At 40.2% G+C, this 15811-nt stretch overlaps 1 protein-coding gene across 9 annotated transcripts in view; it reads right to left on the bottom strand.

Annotated features, from left to right (window-relative positions):
- The window catches only part of LOC135101890 (ER degradation-enhancing alpha-mannosidase-like protein 1), a 168653-nt gene that overhangs the window by 31809 nt on the left and 121033 nt on the right, over positions 1–15811 (bottom strand). For 7 of the 9 annotated variants that reach the window (XR_010269433.1, XR_010269435.1, XR_010269432.1 and 4 more), the window contains exon 9: positions 13189–13353. Coding sequence is in view for 2 of the 9 variants with exons in the window: in XM_064006206.1 (XP_063862276.1) it covers positions 13189–13353 (165 nt within the window). In the remaining 7 variants the exon portion in view is untranslated. Of the gene's footprint in view, positions 1–13188; positions 13354–15811 lie in introns of those variants that run through there. The other 2 variants (XR_010269438.1, XM_064006239.1) reach the window with 2 other exon arrangements.

The following is a 15811-nucleotide window of genomic DNA, read 5'->3' as shown; positions in this document are numbered from 1 at the left end:
CCTCACCATTTATTCCTCCTTCACCCATCACCACCTCGTCTGTAATTTACTACCCTCCAACCACCTCAAATCGTGTGTGCGTGTGTGTGCGTGTGTGTGTGTGTGTGTGTGTGTGTGTGTGTGTGTGTGTGTGTGTGTGTGTGTGTGTGTGTGTGTGTGTGTGTGTTCTACTTACACTCAGAAAAACAACAACTCCTGCCTCATATTTCTATGACAACTGAAGGGTTGATTTGAGAGAGAGAGAGAGAGAGAGAGAGAGAGAGAGAGAGAGAGAGAGAGAGAGAGAGAGAGAGAGAGAGAGAGAGAGAGAGAGAGAGAGAGAGAGAGAGAGAGAGAGAGAGAGAGAGAGAGAGAGAGAGAGAGAGAGAGAGAGAAATTATAGTATTAGAAATTAGATGTTACTGCTTGCAAGCTTATGCCATATATGAACAATGCGCATTTTTAAGCATCTTGAGTGAAGTGATTAACTTTGCTATCCTTCACAATCTAGAGCATTTCGTACAACACCCTACTTTTGTTCCTGACCATCTTGAAGAAACAGCCAACATTCTTGACCTTTTCCTAACTTCTAATCCTTCTGCTTGTGCTGTTATCCTATCTTCTCTGTTGGGCTCCTCCAATCACAATCTCATATCTATATCTTGTCCAATCTCTCCAATTTCTCCTCAGGATCCCACTAAGCAGAGGTGCCTCTGGCATTTTGCCACTACTAATTGGGGGAACCTGAGGAGGTATTATGCTGATTTTCCTTGGAATGACTACTGTTTCTGTGTGATGAGTGCATAACAGATGTGATAGTGTCTGGCATGGAGGCGTATATTCCTCACTCCTTTTCTCGACCTAAAGCTTCTAAACCTTGGTTTGACACAGCCTGTTCTTGTGCTATACATGATAGAGAGGTAGCCCACAAAAGATACTTGAGCCTTCCATCACCAGAATCTCATACACTTTATATTTCTGCCTAGAACCATACCAAGCCTGCTTCCCAACTAGCCAAAAACTCCTTCATTAATAGTGTCTCAAAATCTTTCAGGATCTAACTCCCCTCATGACTTCTGGCACCTAGCCAAAAACATCTCCAGTAACTTTGCTTCTTCTTTTTTTCCTCCTTTATTTCAACCAAATGGCACCACTGCTATCATATTTATCTCTAAAGGTGAATAATTCTTCCCTCAAACCTTTGCAAAAAACTCTACCTTGGATAATTCAGGGCTTGTTCCTCCCTCTCCTCCATCCTCTGACTACTTCATGCTACCTATTAAAATTCTTCACAATGTTTTCCATGCCCTCACTGGACTAAACCCTCAGAAGGCTCATGTACCTGATGGGATCCCTTCTATTGTTCTCCGAAACTGTGCCTCCGTGCTTGCACCTTAATTAGTCAAACTCTTTCAGCTCTGTCTGTCAACATCTACCTTTCCTTCTTGCTAGAAGTTTGGCTACATTAAGACTGTTCCCAAAAAGGGTGACCATTCAAATCCCTCAAACTATCCTCCTATTGTTTTAATTTCCTGCCTATGCAAGGTTTTTTAATCTATCCTTAACAGGAAGATTCTTAAACATCTATCATTTCACAGCCTTCTTCTATCTGATCACCAGTGTGGGTTCCATTAAGGCCGCTCTACTGATGAACTCCTGGCTTTCCTTACTGATTCTTGGTCATTCGCTTTTAAAGATTTTGGTGAAACTTTTGTTGTTGCCCTAGATATATCAAAAGCTTTTGATAGTCTGGCAGAAGGCTTTAATTTCCAGACTACCCTACTACAGCTTCTATCTTTCTCTCTGTAACTTTATCTCAAGTTTAATTTCTGACTGTTCTATTGCTGCTGTGGTAGATGGTCACCATTCTTCTCCTAAATCTATTAACAGTGATGTTCTTCAGGGCTCTGTCCTGTCACCCACTCTCTTCCTGTTATTCATCATTGATCTTCTAAACCAAACATCCTGTCCTATTCACCCTTATGCTGATGATACCATCCTGCACTTTTCCATCTTTTCACAGATGTCCAACCCTTCAGGAAGTAAACAGTTCATGCAGGGAAGCCACAGAATGTCTGACTTCTGATCTCTCTAAAATTTCTGACTGGGGCAGTGCAAACATAGTATTGTTCAGTGCTTCAAAAACTCAATTCCCCCATCTGTCAACTTGACACAACCTTCCAGACAACTATCCCCTCTTCTTCACTGACACTCAACTCTCCCCCTCTTCTTGTCACCACAATGTTGCACCTCTTGTTATCTTCTACCACTTTTTTCATGCTAACTTCTCTTCTGATCTTGCTGACTGCATGTCTCCTCTCCTCCTGCAGCCTTGCTGCACAAGACTCTTTTTCTCTCACCCATATTTTGTCCACCTCTCTAATGCAAGAGTTAACCAGTATTCTCAATCATTCATCCCTTTCTCTGGTAAACTCTGGAACTCTCTGAATGCTTTTGTATTTCCGCCTTCCTATGACCTGAATTCCTTCAAGAGGGAGGTTTAAAGGCACTTATCCTTTAATTTTTGACTACTGCTTTGGACCCTATTCAGGGACTGGCATCTCAGTGGACCTTTTTTTATTGGGTTTTTGTTCCACCTGGCTGGTGTCCCTCCTACACAAAAGAACTTTTCTACAGATATGTAAAAGGGAAAATGAAACATAGGAATGGCATAAACAAATTATAAAAAGAAGGAAGAATTTAAGAAACTACTGAGATGAGTGAACTAATGAATGAAAGTTTTCAAGGGAAACCAATTTTGTGGCACCATAAATGCTGTCACAGAATGAGGGAATATGGGAAATACAAATAAAGAGACAAGAAATTAAGAAACTGCTGGAAGAGCTGGATGTTAGGAAAGTTATGGGACCAGATCAAGTAATTAGGTTGATATTAAAAGAATGAAGTGAAAAAACAAAGGAACCCACTCAACAGCTCATTGAAAGAAGTAAAAGTACCAAGGGAAAGGAAAAGAGCTAACATAGTGCCAATATATAAAGGGGAAATAAAATGGAACCATTAAATCATAGACTGGTGATACTAACAAGCATGGTATGCAAGCTTTGTGAAATAGTAATTAAATATAAATGAGTGCAATATCTAAAAGATGAAGATAATCACAGAAATGGAATTTGAATTCAGGAAAGGGAGATTATGTCTCAGGAATCTACTGATCTTCTATATGAGAGTAATACCTGGATCTCAAAAAAGGCATTTAACAAAGTTCCCCATAAAAGTCTTATGTTGAAGTTAGAGAATAGAGGAGGACTAAAGGGAGCAACATTGAGATAGATGAATAATTATTTACAAGGGAGGGAAATGAGAACAGTAATCAGAGACACTACAGATTGAAAATTATATCTTTAACCACAATATTCATGGTCTAAGATCTAGAATTCAATCTGTAGACCACCACCTCTCCTCTACTAAACCTCATCTTCTTTTCCTCACTGAAACACAAGTGTCTGAGGCAGCTGAGAGTAGCCCCTTTTCTGTTCCCTCCTACTTTCTTTATCCTCATTTTCAATCCAAAGCTGGATGTTGCATTTGTGTGCACAATTACTTAACCTGCTCTCATGCCTATGCTCTTGAATCTTCCAGGTTTTCCATCATCTAGCTATGACTACAGAGTCACTCTCAAATTAAGTTTATCTGTGCTGTATACCTCTCACCTAACTACTCTGACTATAACAAATTCTTTGACTACTTAACTTTCAAAGTGGAGCATATTCTCTCTTCCCTTTTGCGGAGATCTCCATTCTTGGAGACTTCAATGTTCACCACTAGCTTTGCCTTTCCTCTCCCTTCATTGACCATCCTTTAACTCTGCTATCCTCCATGACCTAGAGCAATTGATGTGACACCCTACTCGGATTCCTGACCGTCTTGGAGACACACCCAATATTCTTGACCTTTTCCTAACCTCTAATCCTGTTTATGCTCCTCCGATCACAATCTCATATCTGTATCTTGTTCTATCTCTTCAATCCTCCTCAGGATCCTGCAAAGCAGAGGTGCCTCTGGGGTTTTGCCTCTGCTAAATGGGGAGACCTGAGGAGGTATTACGCAGATTTTCCTTAGAATGACTACAGCTTCCATGTCAGAGACACATCTGTGTGCGCTGAGCATATAACAATGGATTGATAGTGTCTGGCATGGAGACACTACATTCCTCACTCTTTCTTTCCACATAAACCTTCCAAATCCTAGTTTAACAGTCTGTTCTCATATTATACATGATAGAGAGGTGGCCTACAAAAGGTACTTGAGCCTTCTATCACCTGAATCTCATGGGCTTCATATTTCTGCCCAAAATCATGCCAACTATGTTCTCCAACTAGCCAAAAACTTCTTCATTAATAGGAAGTGTCAAAATCTTTCAAGATCTAAATCAACTCATGACTTCTGTTGCCTTTTTTTTTTTTTTTATGTAGAAAGGACACTGGCCAAGGGCAACAAAACTCTAATAAAAAAAAAATGCCCACTAAAATGCCACTCCCATAAAAGGGTCAAAGCAGTGGTCAAAAATTGGTGGATAAGTGTCTTGAAACCTCCCTCTTGAAGGAATTCAAGTCATAGGAAGGTGGAAATACAGAAGCAGGCAGGGAGTTCCAGAGTTTACCAGAGAAAGGGATGACTGAGAATACTGGTTAACTCTTTCGTTAGAGAGGTGGACAGAATAGGAGTGAGAGAAAGAAGTAAGTCTTGTGCAGCGAGGCTGCGGAAGGAGGGGAGGCATGCAGTTAGCAAGATCAGAAGAGCAGTTAGCATGAAAATAGCGGTAGAAGACAGCTAGATATGCAACATTGCGGCAGTGAGAGAGAGGCTGAAGACAGTCAGTTAGAGGAGAGGAGTTGATGAGATGAAAAGCTTTTGATTCCACCCTGTCTAGAAGAGCAGTATGAGTGGAACCCCCCCCAGACATGTGAAGCATACTCCATACATGGACGGATAAGGCCCTTGTACAGAGTTAGCAGCTGGGGGGGTGAGAAAAACTGGCGGAGACGTCTCAGAACACCTAACTTCATAGAAGCTGTTTTAGCTTAGAGATGAGATGTGAAGTTTCCAATTCAGATTATAAGTAAAGGACAGACCGAGGATGTTCAGTGTAGAAGAGGGGGACAGTTGAGTGTCATTGAAGAAGAGGGGATAGTTGTCTGGAAGGTTGTGTCGAGTTGATAGATGGAGGAATTGAGTTTTTGAGGCATTGAACAATACCAAGTTTGCTCTGCCCCAATCAGAAATTTTAAAAAGATCAGAAGTCAGGCTTTCTGTGGCTTCCCTGCGTGATATGTTTACCTCCTGAAGGGTTGGACGTCTATGAAAAGACGTGGAAAAGTGCAGGGTGGTATCATCGGCGTAGGAGTGGATAAGACAAGAAGTTTGGTTTAGAAGATCATTAATGAATAATAAGAAGAGAGTGGGTGACAGGACAGAACCCTGAGGAACACCACTGTTAATAGATTTAGGAGAAGAACAGTGACTGTCTACCACAGCAGCAATAGAACGGTCAGAAAGGAAAACTTGAGATGAAGTTACAGAGAGAAGGATAGAAACTGTAGGAGGGTAGTTTGGAAATCAAAGCTTTGTGCCAGACTCTATCAAAGGCTTTTGATATGTCCAAGGCAACAGCAAAAGTTTGACCAGTCTCTAAAAGAGGATGACCAAGATTCAGTAAGGAAAGCCAGAAGATCACCAGTAGAGCAGCCTTGATGGAACCCATACTGGCGATCAGATAGAAGGTTGTGAAGTGATAGATGTTTAAGAATCTTCCTGTTGAGGATAGATTCAAAAACTTTAGATAGGCAGGAAATTAAAGCAATAGGACGGTAGTTTGAGGGATTAGAATGGTCACCCTTTTTAGGAACAGGTTGAATGTAGGCAAACTTCCAGCAAGAAGGAAAGGTAGATGTTGACAGACAGAGCTGAAAGAGTTTGACTAGGCAAGGTGCAAGCACGGAGGCACAGTTTCGGAGAACAATAGGAGGGACCCCATCAGGTTCGTAAGCCTTCCGAGGGTTTAGGCCAGCGAGGGCATCGAAAACATCATTGCGAAGAATTTTAATAGGTGGCATGAAGTAGTCAGAGGGTGGAGGAGAGGGAGGAACAAGCCCAGAATCATCCAAGGTAGTGTTTTTAGCAAAGGTCTGAGCAAAGAGTTCACCTTTAGAAATAGATGTGATAGCAGTGGTGCCATCTGGTTGAAGTAGAGGAGGGAAAGAAGAAGAAGCAAAGTTATTGGAGATATTTTTGGCTAGATGCCAGAAATCACGAGGGGAGTTAGATCTTGAAAGGTTTTGACATTTTCTGTTAATGAAGGAGTTTTTGGCTAGTTGGAGAACAGACTTGGCATGGTTCCGGGCAGAAATATAAAGTGCATGAGATTCTGGTGATGGAAGGCTTAAGTACCTTTTGTGGGCCACCTCTCTATCATGTATAGCACGAGAACAAGCTGTGTTAAACCAAGGTTTAGAAGGTTTAGGACGAGAAAAAGAGTGAGGAATGTACGCCTCCATGCCAGACACTATCACCTCTGTTATGCGCTCAGCACACAAAGATGGGTCTCTGACACGGAAGCAGTAGTCATTCCAAGGAAAATCAGCAAAATACCTCCTCAGGTCCCCCAACTAGCAGAAGCAAAACGCCAGAGGCACCTTCGCTTAGGGGGATCCTGAGGAGGGATTGGAGTGATAGGACAAGATAAAGATATGAGATTGTGATCGGAGGAGCCCAACGGAGAAGAAAGGGTGACAGCATAAGCAGAAGGATTAGAGGTCAGGAAAAGGTCAAGAATGTTGGGCGTATCTCCAAGACGGTCAGGAATACGAGTAGGGTGTTGCACCAATTGCTCTAGGTCATGGAGGATAGCAAAGTTGTAGGCTAGTTCACCAGGATGGTCAGTGAAGGGAGAGGAAGGCCAAAGCTGGTGGTGAACATTGAAATCTCCAAGAATGGAGATCTCTGCAAAAGGGAAGAAGGTCAGAATGTGCTCCACTTTGGAAGTTAAGTAGTCAAAGAATTTCTTATAGTCAGAGGAGTTAGGAGAGAGGTATACAGCACAGATAAATTTAGTATGAGAGTGACTCTGTAGTCATAGCCAGATGGTGGAAAACTCGGAAGATTCAAGAGCGTGGGCACGAGAGCAGGTTAAGTCATTGCGCACATAAATGCAGCATCAAGCTTTGGATCAAAAATGAGGATAGAGAAAGTAGGAGGGAACAGTAAAGGGGCTACTGTCAGTTGCCTCAGACACCTGAGTTTCAGTGAGGAAAACAAGATGAGGTTTAGAAGAGGAGAGGTGGTGTTCTACAGATTAAAAATTATATCTTAGACCGTGAATGTTGCAGAAGTTAATGAAGAAAAAGTTGAGGGGGGTGTCAAGACACTTAGGGTCGTCGACAGAAAGGCAGTCCGACCTGGGGACATTTATGGTCCCCTCCCCAGATGGGGACTCCGAGGCTGGTGTAGGAGTCACCATGATGATTTTAAACTTTTTGAGTGAAGGGTGTGTGTGTTATTAGGTGCTTGTAGTTTTGTGTGGAGGAAGAGAGTTGTCTTTAGAGGACAGGCTGTGACTGCCCCCTTGTATTGTGAGACACAAAGGGAAACGTTCAGTGAGGTCACAGCTGGGTTTAATGATAAGTTCACAGCACCCCCTGAACAGTGCTTTAGACCTCACTGGGAGTAATTATCGTTTTGGCAGGTGTCTACTGCCTCCTCCTCCTAGCCAAAAACATCTCCAATAACTTTGCTTCTTCATCTTTCCCTCCTTTATCTCAACCTGATGGCACCACTGTAATCTCATCTATTCCTAAACTTGAACTCTTTGCTAAAAACTCTATCTTGGATGATTCAGGGCTTGTTCATCCCTCTCCTATACCTTCTGTCTACTTCATGCTACCCATTAAAATTCTTCGCAGTGATGTTTTCTTTGCCCTCGCTGGCCTAAACCCTCAGAAAGCTTGTGGGCCTCCTTTTGTTCTCCGAAACTGTGCTTCCGTGCTTGCACCTTGCCTAATCAAACTCTTTCTACTCTGTAGAACTATCAACATCCACCTTTCCTTCTTGCTGGAAGTTTGCCTACATTCAGCCTATTCCTAAAAAGGGTCACCATTCTAATACCTCAAACTACTGTCCTATTGCTTTAATTTTCTGCCTATCTAAAGTTTTTGAATCTATCCTCAACATGAATGTTCTTAAACATCTACTCATATCACTTCACAACCTTCTATCTGATTGCCAGTATGGGTATTGTCAAGGCTATACTCTACTGGTGATCTTCTGGCTTTCTTTACTGAGTCTCGATCATCCTCATTTAAAAATTTTGGTGAAACTTTTGCTGCTGCCTTAGACATATCAAAAGCTTTTGACAGTCTGGCACAAAGCTTTGATTTCTAAACTACCCTCCTATGGCTTCTATCCTTCTCTCTGTAACTTCATCACAAGTTTCCTTTCTGACTATTCTATTGCTGCTGTGGTAGATGGTCAATGTTTTTCTCTTAAATCTATTAACAGTGGTGTTCCTCAGGATTCTGTCACGTCACCCACTCTCTTCCTATTATTCATCAATGATCTTCTAAACCAAACTTCTTGTCCTATCCATGCCTACACTGATGATACCACCCTGCACTTTTCTACATGTTTTCACAGACATCTAACCTTTCAGGAAGTAAACAATTCATGGAGAGGAAGCCACAGAATGCCTGACTTCTGATCTCTCTAAAATTTCTGACTGGGGTAGAGGAAACTTAGTATTGTTCACTGTCTCAAAAATTCAATTCCTCTGTCTATCAGCTTGGCACAACCTGCCAGTCAACTATCACCTCTTCTCCAATGACACTCAACTGTCTCCCTCTTTTACACTGAACATCCTTTGTCTGTCGTTTACTTATAATCTAAACTGGAAACTTCACATCTCATCTCTATCTAAAACAGCTTCTTTGAAGCTAGGCTTTCTGAATTGTCTCTGTCAGTTTTTCTCAACCGCTAACTCTGTACAGGGGCCTTATCTGCCCATGTATGGAGCATGCTTCAGATGGAATGGGGAGGCGGAAGGGATCCACCTCATAATGGTATTTTAGACAGGTTGGAATGAAAAGCTTTTCATCTTATTAACTCCTCTCCTCTAACTGACTGTCTTCAGCCTCTTTCTTATCACTGTGATGTTGCATCTCTTGCTATCTTCTAATGTTATTTTCATGCTAACTGCTCTTCTGATCTTACTGCATGCCTCCCCTCGTCCTGTGGCCTCATTGCACAAGACTTTCTTTCTTCTCTCATCCCTATTCTGTTCACTTCTCTAATCCAAGACTTAACCATTATTCTCAATCATTCATTCCTTTCTGTAGTAAACTCTGGAACTCCCTGCCTGTTTCTGTATTTCCTCTTTCCAATGACTTGAACTCTTTCAAGAGAAAGGTTTCAAGACACTTATCCTTCATTTTTCAGTGATTCTCTTGATGTCTCTTTTGGGACTGGCGACTACGTGGTATTTTTTTTTTCAGTTTTGTTTCCCTTGGACAGTGACCCTCTTATGTATAATGGAAAAAAATAAATAAATAAATAAAAAATCAAGATGGCACAAAGTGACAAGTCTGGTACTGAAAAGATCTGTGTTGGCACTTACTGTTTCAAATTTATGTAAATGATATAACAGAGGATCTAAATAGTTATATAAATCTGTTTGCTGATGCAAAAATCATGAAAATATTAGAGGATGAAAATGACTGCAAGGAGTTGCAAAAGGATTTTGAAAGATACAAGCACATAGCCGAAGATGGAAACTAGAATTTAATGCCAGGATATGCCATGTTGTTGGAAATAGGAAAAAGTAACATAAGATCTTCATGGAATTACAAAATGGGAGGAGAAATAACAATGAAAAATAATGAAGAAAAGACTTTGGAGCAATAATTCAGGACACTATCACCTGAAAGACACATAAATTGGATATTTGACTCTACATACAGCTTGTTAACAAACATTATGGTGGCATTTAACTATCTGGATCAAGAAATGATGAATAAAATTATAATGATACATCCTAAATTGTAATACACAGCAGTAGTTTGGGCTCCACATAGAAAAAAAAGATACAATGGAACCTCTGTTTTTTAACTTAATTTGTTCCTGAATGCTGTTTAAAATCTGAAATGTTAAAAAACTGAAGTTATTTTCCCCATAAGAATCAATTTCAGATACCTAACCACCATGTCTTAGCGGGTAATGACCGACACTCCCACTGCTAAGATGGACACTCCACAACTTCTCCAGCTTAGAAATTTTTTATTCTGAAACGATGTATTGAATGAACTTAATGACACAGAAGTCATCAAAAGATATTGTTTAAACCATGCAAGTATTCTCTTTGTCACAGATCAAGTGAGGAAAACCTTACAGAGCGACACAGAGAGGAGCATGCAGTTGTGCAGTAGTGATGGCGTTGTGGGTCATAGAGAGAGCCACAGGAAGCCCGGGATTACTCCTGAGCGCTGACCCTTTTTTGTTTACATCTAGGTTCTTCAATGGGATCACATTTAACTTATTTCAAAGACTGAAATACTGTGCTACCCTCTGTGTCTCTCCTAAAAATATATAAAAATGAAGGAAATATTTATAAAAACTAAAAATTAGTAATAGATGGCAACTTCTGCTATGTCTTGTAGTATTTGAAATCAAGTAACTTTGGTAAAAAATTGAATTATAGTATGGCAACCGAAGCAATTGTGAGTTAAAATTTTTGTTCAAAAACCTGAGTTGTTAAAAAAAGGAGACATTTGGTAACCAAGGTTCCACTGGAAAGAATACAGAGGATAGCAAAAAAAGATGGTACCAGAATTGAAAGACTTAAGATATGAAGAAAGACTTGAAGATATGGGGTTGCCAATACTACAGGAGAGAAGAAAAAGAGGAAACCTGATAACAATGTACAAATTAGTAAACAATACAGAAAGAATAGATAGATATGATTTGGTACCACAGATGGAGGAGGGAAAAAGGCAGATGAGGGGACATGGGAAGAAAATAAAGAAGAGTAGATGTTCGAGTGACATCAAGAAATACAGCTATCTTTATCAAACTATTAAAATCTGGAACAATTTGAAGGAAGAGGTGATTGTGGCAAACAGTGTGCACATGTTTAAAGAGAAACTGGATAAATATAGATATGGAGGCAGGACAAAATAAGATTTGGCTTGTGCCCTGTACAATACAACTAGGTAAATACATACAAATGTGTTCAACCCTCAGTTATTACACCTAACTGCTTGCTACCATTATGAGTGTGCTATACACAAAAGTACAATAGCATAATGTATGATATAACTTTTAATAAGTGCCCTTTTTTTTTTACATGCAAAAAAGCATTGCCATAGTATAAACAATGGTTTTCTAATAGGGTATGCAAAATGACCTCACTGCTACTGCAGGTATGTTTCCTCCCCCAAGCCAGTCAACAAATTGGCATCAATATGGGTGGCAGGGGTGGCAGTGGTGGCCCACTCCTTCCCCCAGTCAGTCACTAAACTGGCATCACTGTAGGTAGTGGGAATGGCAGGAGCAGCAGCAGCCCACTCCCACATGTGGGGTGAGGATGGACTCCTCTGCAGCTTGCTTCAAACCATCCTCGTGTTAAAGTTTTGAAACACCTGCATTACAGTTGACCCAAAACCAAACTGGGCCTTGTGTTAGACATTATTCATGTTAGCATAATGTATGTTAGAAGCAACCTGGCTGTACTATTCCATTATATGAGGTGGTTCAACTCACACAGTCTTATACAGGGAGTCCTCGAGTTATGTTGGAGTTCCATTCCTATGCTGCAGCACAAACCAAATTAGGCTTAAGTCAGAACCAGCCTCCAACACTGACCTTCCTCGATCAATAACTGCATGATGATGTATTCTTCTGTTGCGCTTATCAACCAATTCTTTGTATTATTCTTATTTTTTTATCAAAATGTGATACATAATATTGTTTTTTGTTTGCTTTCTTTATTTAATTTTAAAAAGATTGTATTTGGTATAGTGTAAAGTAAGAGATTAGCGTATTGGAGGGCATGCTGGTACCCTCAGTGTAAGTATAGCACTGGAGAGAGAGAGAGAGAGAGAGAGAGAGAGAGAGAGAGAGAGAGAGAGAGAGAGAGAGAGAGAGAGAGAGAGAGAGAGAGAGAGAGAGAGAGAGAGAGAGAGAGAGAGAGAGAAACGAAAATCAACAGTGAGGAATGTACATAACTACGAAACAGTGTAAGTTGAGGTCACTGTAAACTGGGGACTCTCTGTACAGGGTGGAATGAAAAATTTTCTGTATCATTAATTACATCTTCAAACAGATTGCCTTGATTCTCTCACTCAATGCTGCAAGGCTATTGTAGAAAGTAGCAATAAAATTATATTGATTGAGAGTATAGCACTGGAGAGAGAGAGAGAGAGAGAGAGAGAGAGAGAGAGAGAGAGAGAGAGAGAGAGAGAGAGAGAGAGAGAGAGAGAGAGAGAGAGAGAGAGAGAGAGAGAGAGAGAGAGAGAGAGAGAGAGAAAATCAACAGTGAGGAATGTACATAACTATGAAACAGTGTAAGTTGAGGCCACTGTAAACTGGGGACTCTGTACAGGGTGGAATGAAAAATTTTCTGTATCATTAATTCCATCCCCAAACAGATTGCCTTGATTCTCTCACTCAATGCTGCAAGGCTATTGTAGAAGGTAGCAATAAAATGATATTGATTGAAAGCTGTGGTACAGTGTTTTGTGCCACTGCTCATTTGAAAATGGAATGAATGGTGGAAGCAGGACTTATTCTGCCCAGATTGGTAACAACAACTACAGCAGTTGTGGTTGGTATGGCTATACCACACAACACAGTGGACAACCTCACCTTTATAAGTGCTGGATATCTTCACCATCTAGATCAAAACATGTTGAGGTAAGTACAAGTATTTAAGCCACCTATCTAGTTCTTGTGATACTATCTGTGTTGAATAGAAAATATTAGCTACTAAATTTCCCTTACTGCAATTCTTCCCTTTTGATTTCTTTTAATAGTAAAAATGAATCATAATAGTCGAAAAGAGAATATGATAGTCTAAGTCTGACAGTAAAATCTCCAAAAGGCAGATTACAAGTCAAAGAAGATGAGGCAACATTTCCATTTAATTTCATCTATGAATAATGTTAACCTCTCCTCATTTTTAAAATATCAGTAAAAAATACTTACACTGGCAAAAGAGAAGTTGGTGTAAGGTGGGGGACTGTCGTCCTGGAAGAGGCCATCCTCCCAGGTGTGCCGGCGTAACCAAGGTGCCAATGGTAACACATGGCCCTCTGTGGTGAACATATAGCGGCCAGAGTTCAGATTGATGGGGTTATCTGCATCAAACAACTGCAGGAGAACAAAACTCTTGAGCACAGGTTTATTCTGATCAATAAAATACAGCCCTCACTTCATTTTTTTTTCAATTTTCAGTACTTTGTCAATTTTCTAAAATTCATCCACTTACACAAGTGAACAAAATCAATTAGAGCAATATAAAACAGTAAATTACAATACAGATCCATCAGGTGCCAGGGGAGGGTTCATATATATATATATATATATATATATATATATATATATATATATATATATATATATATATATATATATATATATATATATATATATATATATATATACTCGTATATGTTACAGTCAATACCTGAATCCAGACAATTTGTAAAGTGACTTATTTTTTCAGGCAATTTGTGAACTGCCTGGTTAGGTTAGGTTAGGTTAGGTTAGGTTAGGTTAGGTTAGGTTAGGTTATAACCTAACCTAACCTAACCTAACCTAACCTAACCTAACCTAACCTAACCTAACCTAACCAGGCAGTTCACAAATTGCCTGAAAAAATAAGTCACTTTACAAATTGTCTGGATTCAGGTATTGACTGTAACATATATATATATACACCATATTTGCTGGTGCATTAGACATTTTTTTCTTGAAAAAAAGAAGAAGCATTAAATGATTACTGTGTCTAATGCAGTCATATTATAGATGCTTAGGCCTGCAAGCTTAGGCCTATAAGTGTGGAGTCAAAGCAGTAGTACACTAAGCCCAAATATTGTTACTAATAATATTACTACTAATAAAACTCTCTCTCTCTCTCTCTCTCTCTCTCTCTCTCTCTCTCTCTCTCTCTCTCTCTCTCTCTCTCTCTCTCTCTCTCTCTCTCTCTCTCTCTCTCCTTTCCCTTCTCCCTCTTCCCTGCCCTCCTCTCACTTCCCTCCTTCCCTCCCCATTCCCTCCCTCCATCCATCCCACCTCTCTATCTCTCTCTCTCTCTCTCTCTCTCTCTCTCTCTCTCTCTCCAACTTCCTCTTCCTTGTCCCTTATCTCTGGCAGATAGGGGGAGGGGAGGGGACAGGGAGGGAGGTTTGAGACAACATGAAAGAGAGAGAGGAAAGGAAGAAAAAGGGAGGAATGGACGAAACTGGAGAAGGAGAGTACATAGGGCAAGGAAATGGAAGGAAGATGAAGGAAGAGGATGGGAGGATGGGGAGAAAGTAGAAAGAATATAAGTAGCAAGGATGAGGAGTGAGTGAAGAATTAGAGGAAGAGACGAAGTATTGAAAAATAAGTATTCTCTTTTCCTGTCCTCCATTCCTTTTCATTTTTCCTCCATCCATTCCCTTTGCATTTATACTCCTTCCATCCATTTTTCATTCTCTATCAGTCTTGTTCTATTTAGCAATCTTCAGGATTGTGTTCTCTCTCTCTCTCTCTCTCTCTCTCTCTCTCTCTCTCTCTCTCTCTCTCTCTCTCTCTCTCTCTCTCTCTCTTACAAACAAACATTCATACCCATTCACAGCAGCTCCAAGGATTTGTCTAAGTTTTGGTTGTACGGGGGGGCCAAGCTTGAGTCCTGTCTCCATAATAGGGAATTATGTGATGTGTGAGTGCAAGGGAAGTGAAGTGTAATTTGGGAAGTGGGGAAATGGGTGAAATGGGAAAGTTGTGTACAGGTAAACATTGTCAGTGATATCAACAGGGAAAATGGCGGCTGGCATGATAAATATTTTTGAAGGTTTCAAGGAAGAAGAACTCAGTGTAGCTCATACAAATAAACAAATGTGAAAAATTGTGGAAAATATGGAAAACTGTGTGTGTGTGTGTGTGTGTGTGTGTGTGTGTGTGTGTGTGTGTGTGTGTGTGTTTTATATTGTAAAAATTGTTTCCAAATGTGTATTTACCTAGTTTACCTAGTTGTACTCGTATAGTACAGGGTCCGAGCCAAAGCTCAATTAGTCCTGTCTCCATACCCAAATTTGTCCAATTTCTCTTTAAACATGTGTACACTCTTTGCCGCAACCACCTCTTCTTTTAAGTTATTCCATATTTCAACCGTTCGATGCAGAAAGCTGTATTTCTTAATATCTCCCAAACAATGACTCTTCTTTAATTTCTTCATATGTCCCCTTGTACATCTATCTCCTTCCTCCACTTTTACAACTAGGTCATCTCTGTCTATCTTCTCCATGCCATTTACTAATTTGAACATTGTTTGTTATCAGGTCTCCTCTTTCCCTTCTTTCTTGCAGTGTTGGTAATCCAATTTCTTCCAGTCTTTCCTCGTAACTTAGGTCTTCCAATTCAGGTATCATTTTCGTAGCTGTTCTTTTGTATTCTTTCCAATTTCCTTATATCTTTCTTCTTGTGTGGAGACCATACCACTGCTGCATATTCCAGTTTGGGGCGTATCATGTGTGTTATGATTTTCTTCATCATTTCTTTGTCTAGGTAATTAAATGCCACCCTGATATTTGCTAGCAAATTATATGTAGAGCCAAATATTCCA

This window comes from Scylla paramamosain, chromosome 1 (genome assembly GCF_035594125.1).
Source record: "Scylla paramamosain isolate STU-SP2022 chromosome 1, ASM3559412v1, whole genome shotgun sequence".
Classification (NCBI taxonomy): Eukaryota; Metazoa; Arthropoda; class Malacostraca; order Decapoda; family Portunidae; genus Scylla; species Scylla paramamosain.
The sequence above is the reverse complement of the archived record's forward strand: the minus strand, read 5'-3'. Positions and strand labels throughout refer to the sequence as shown.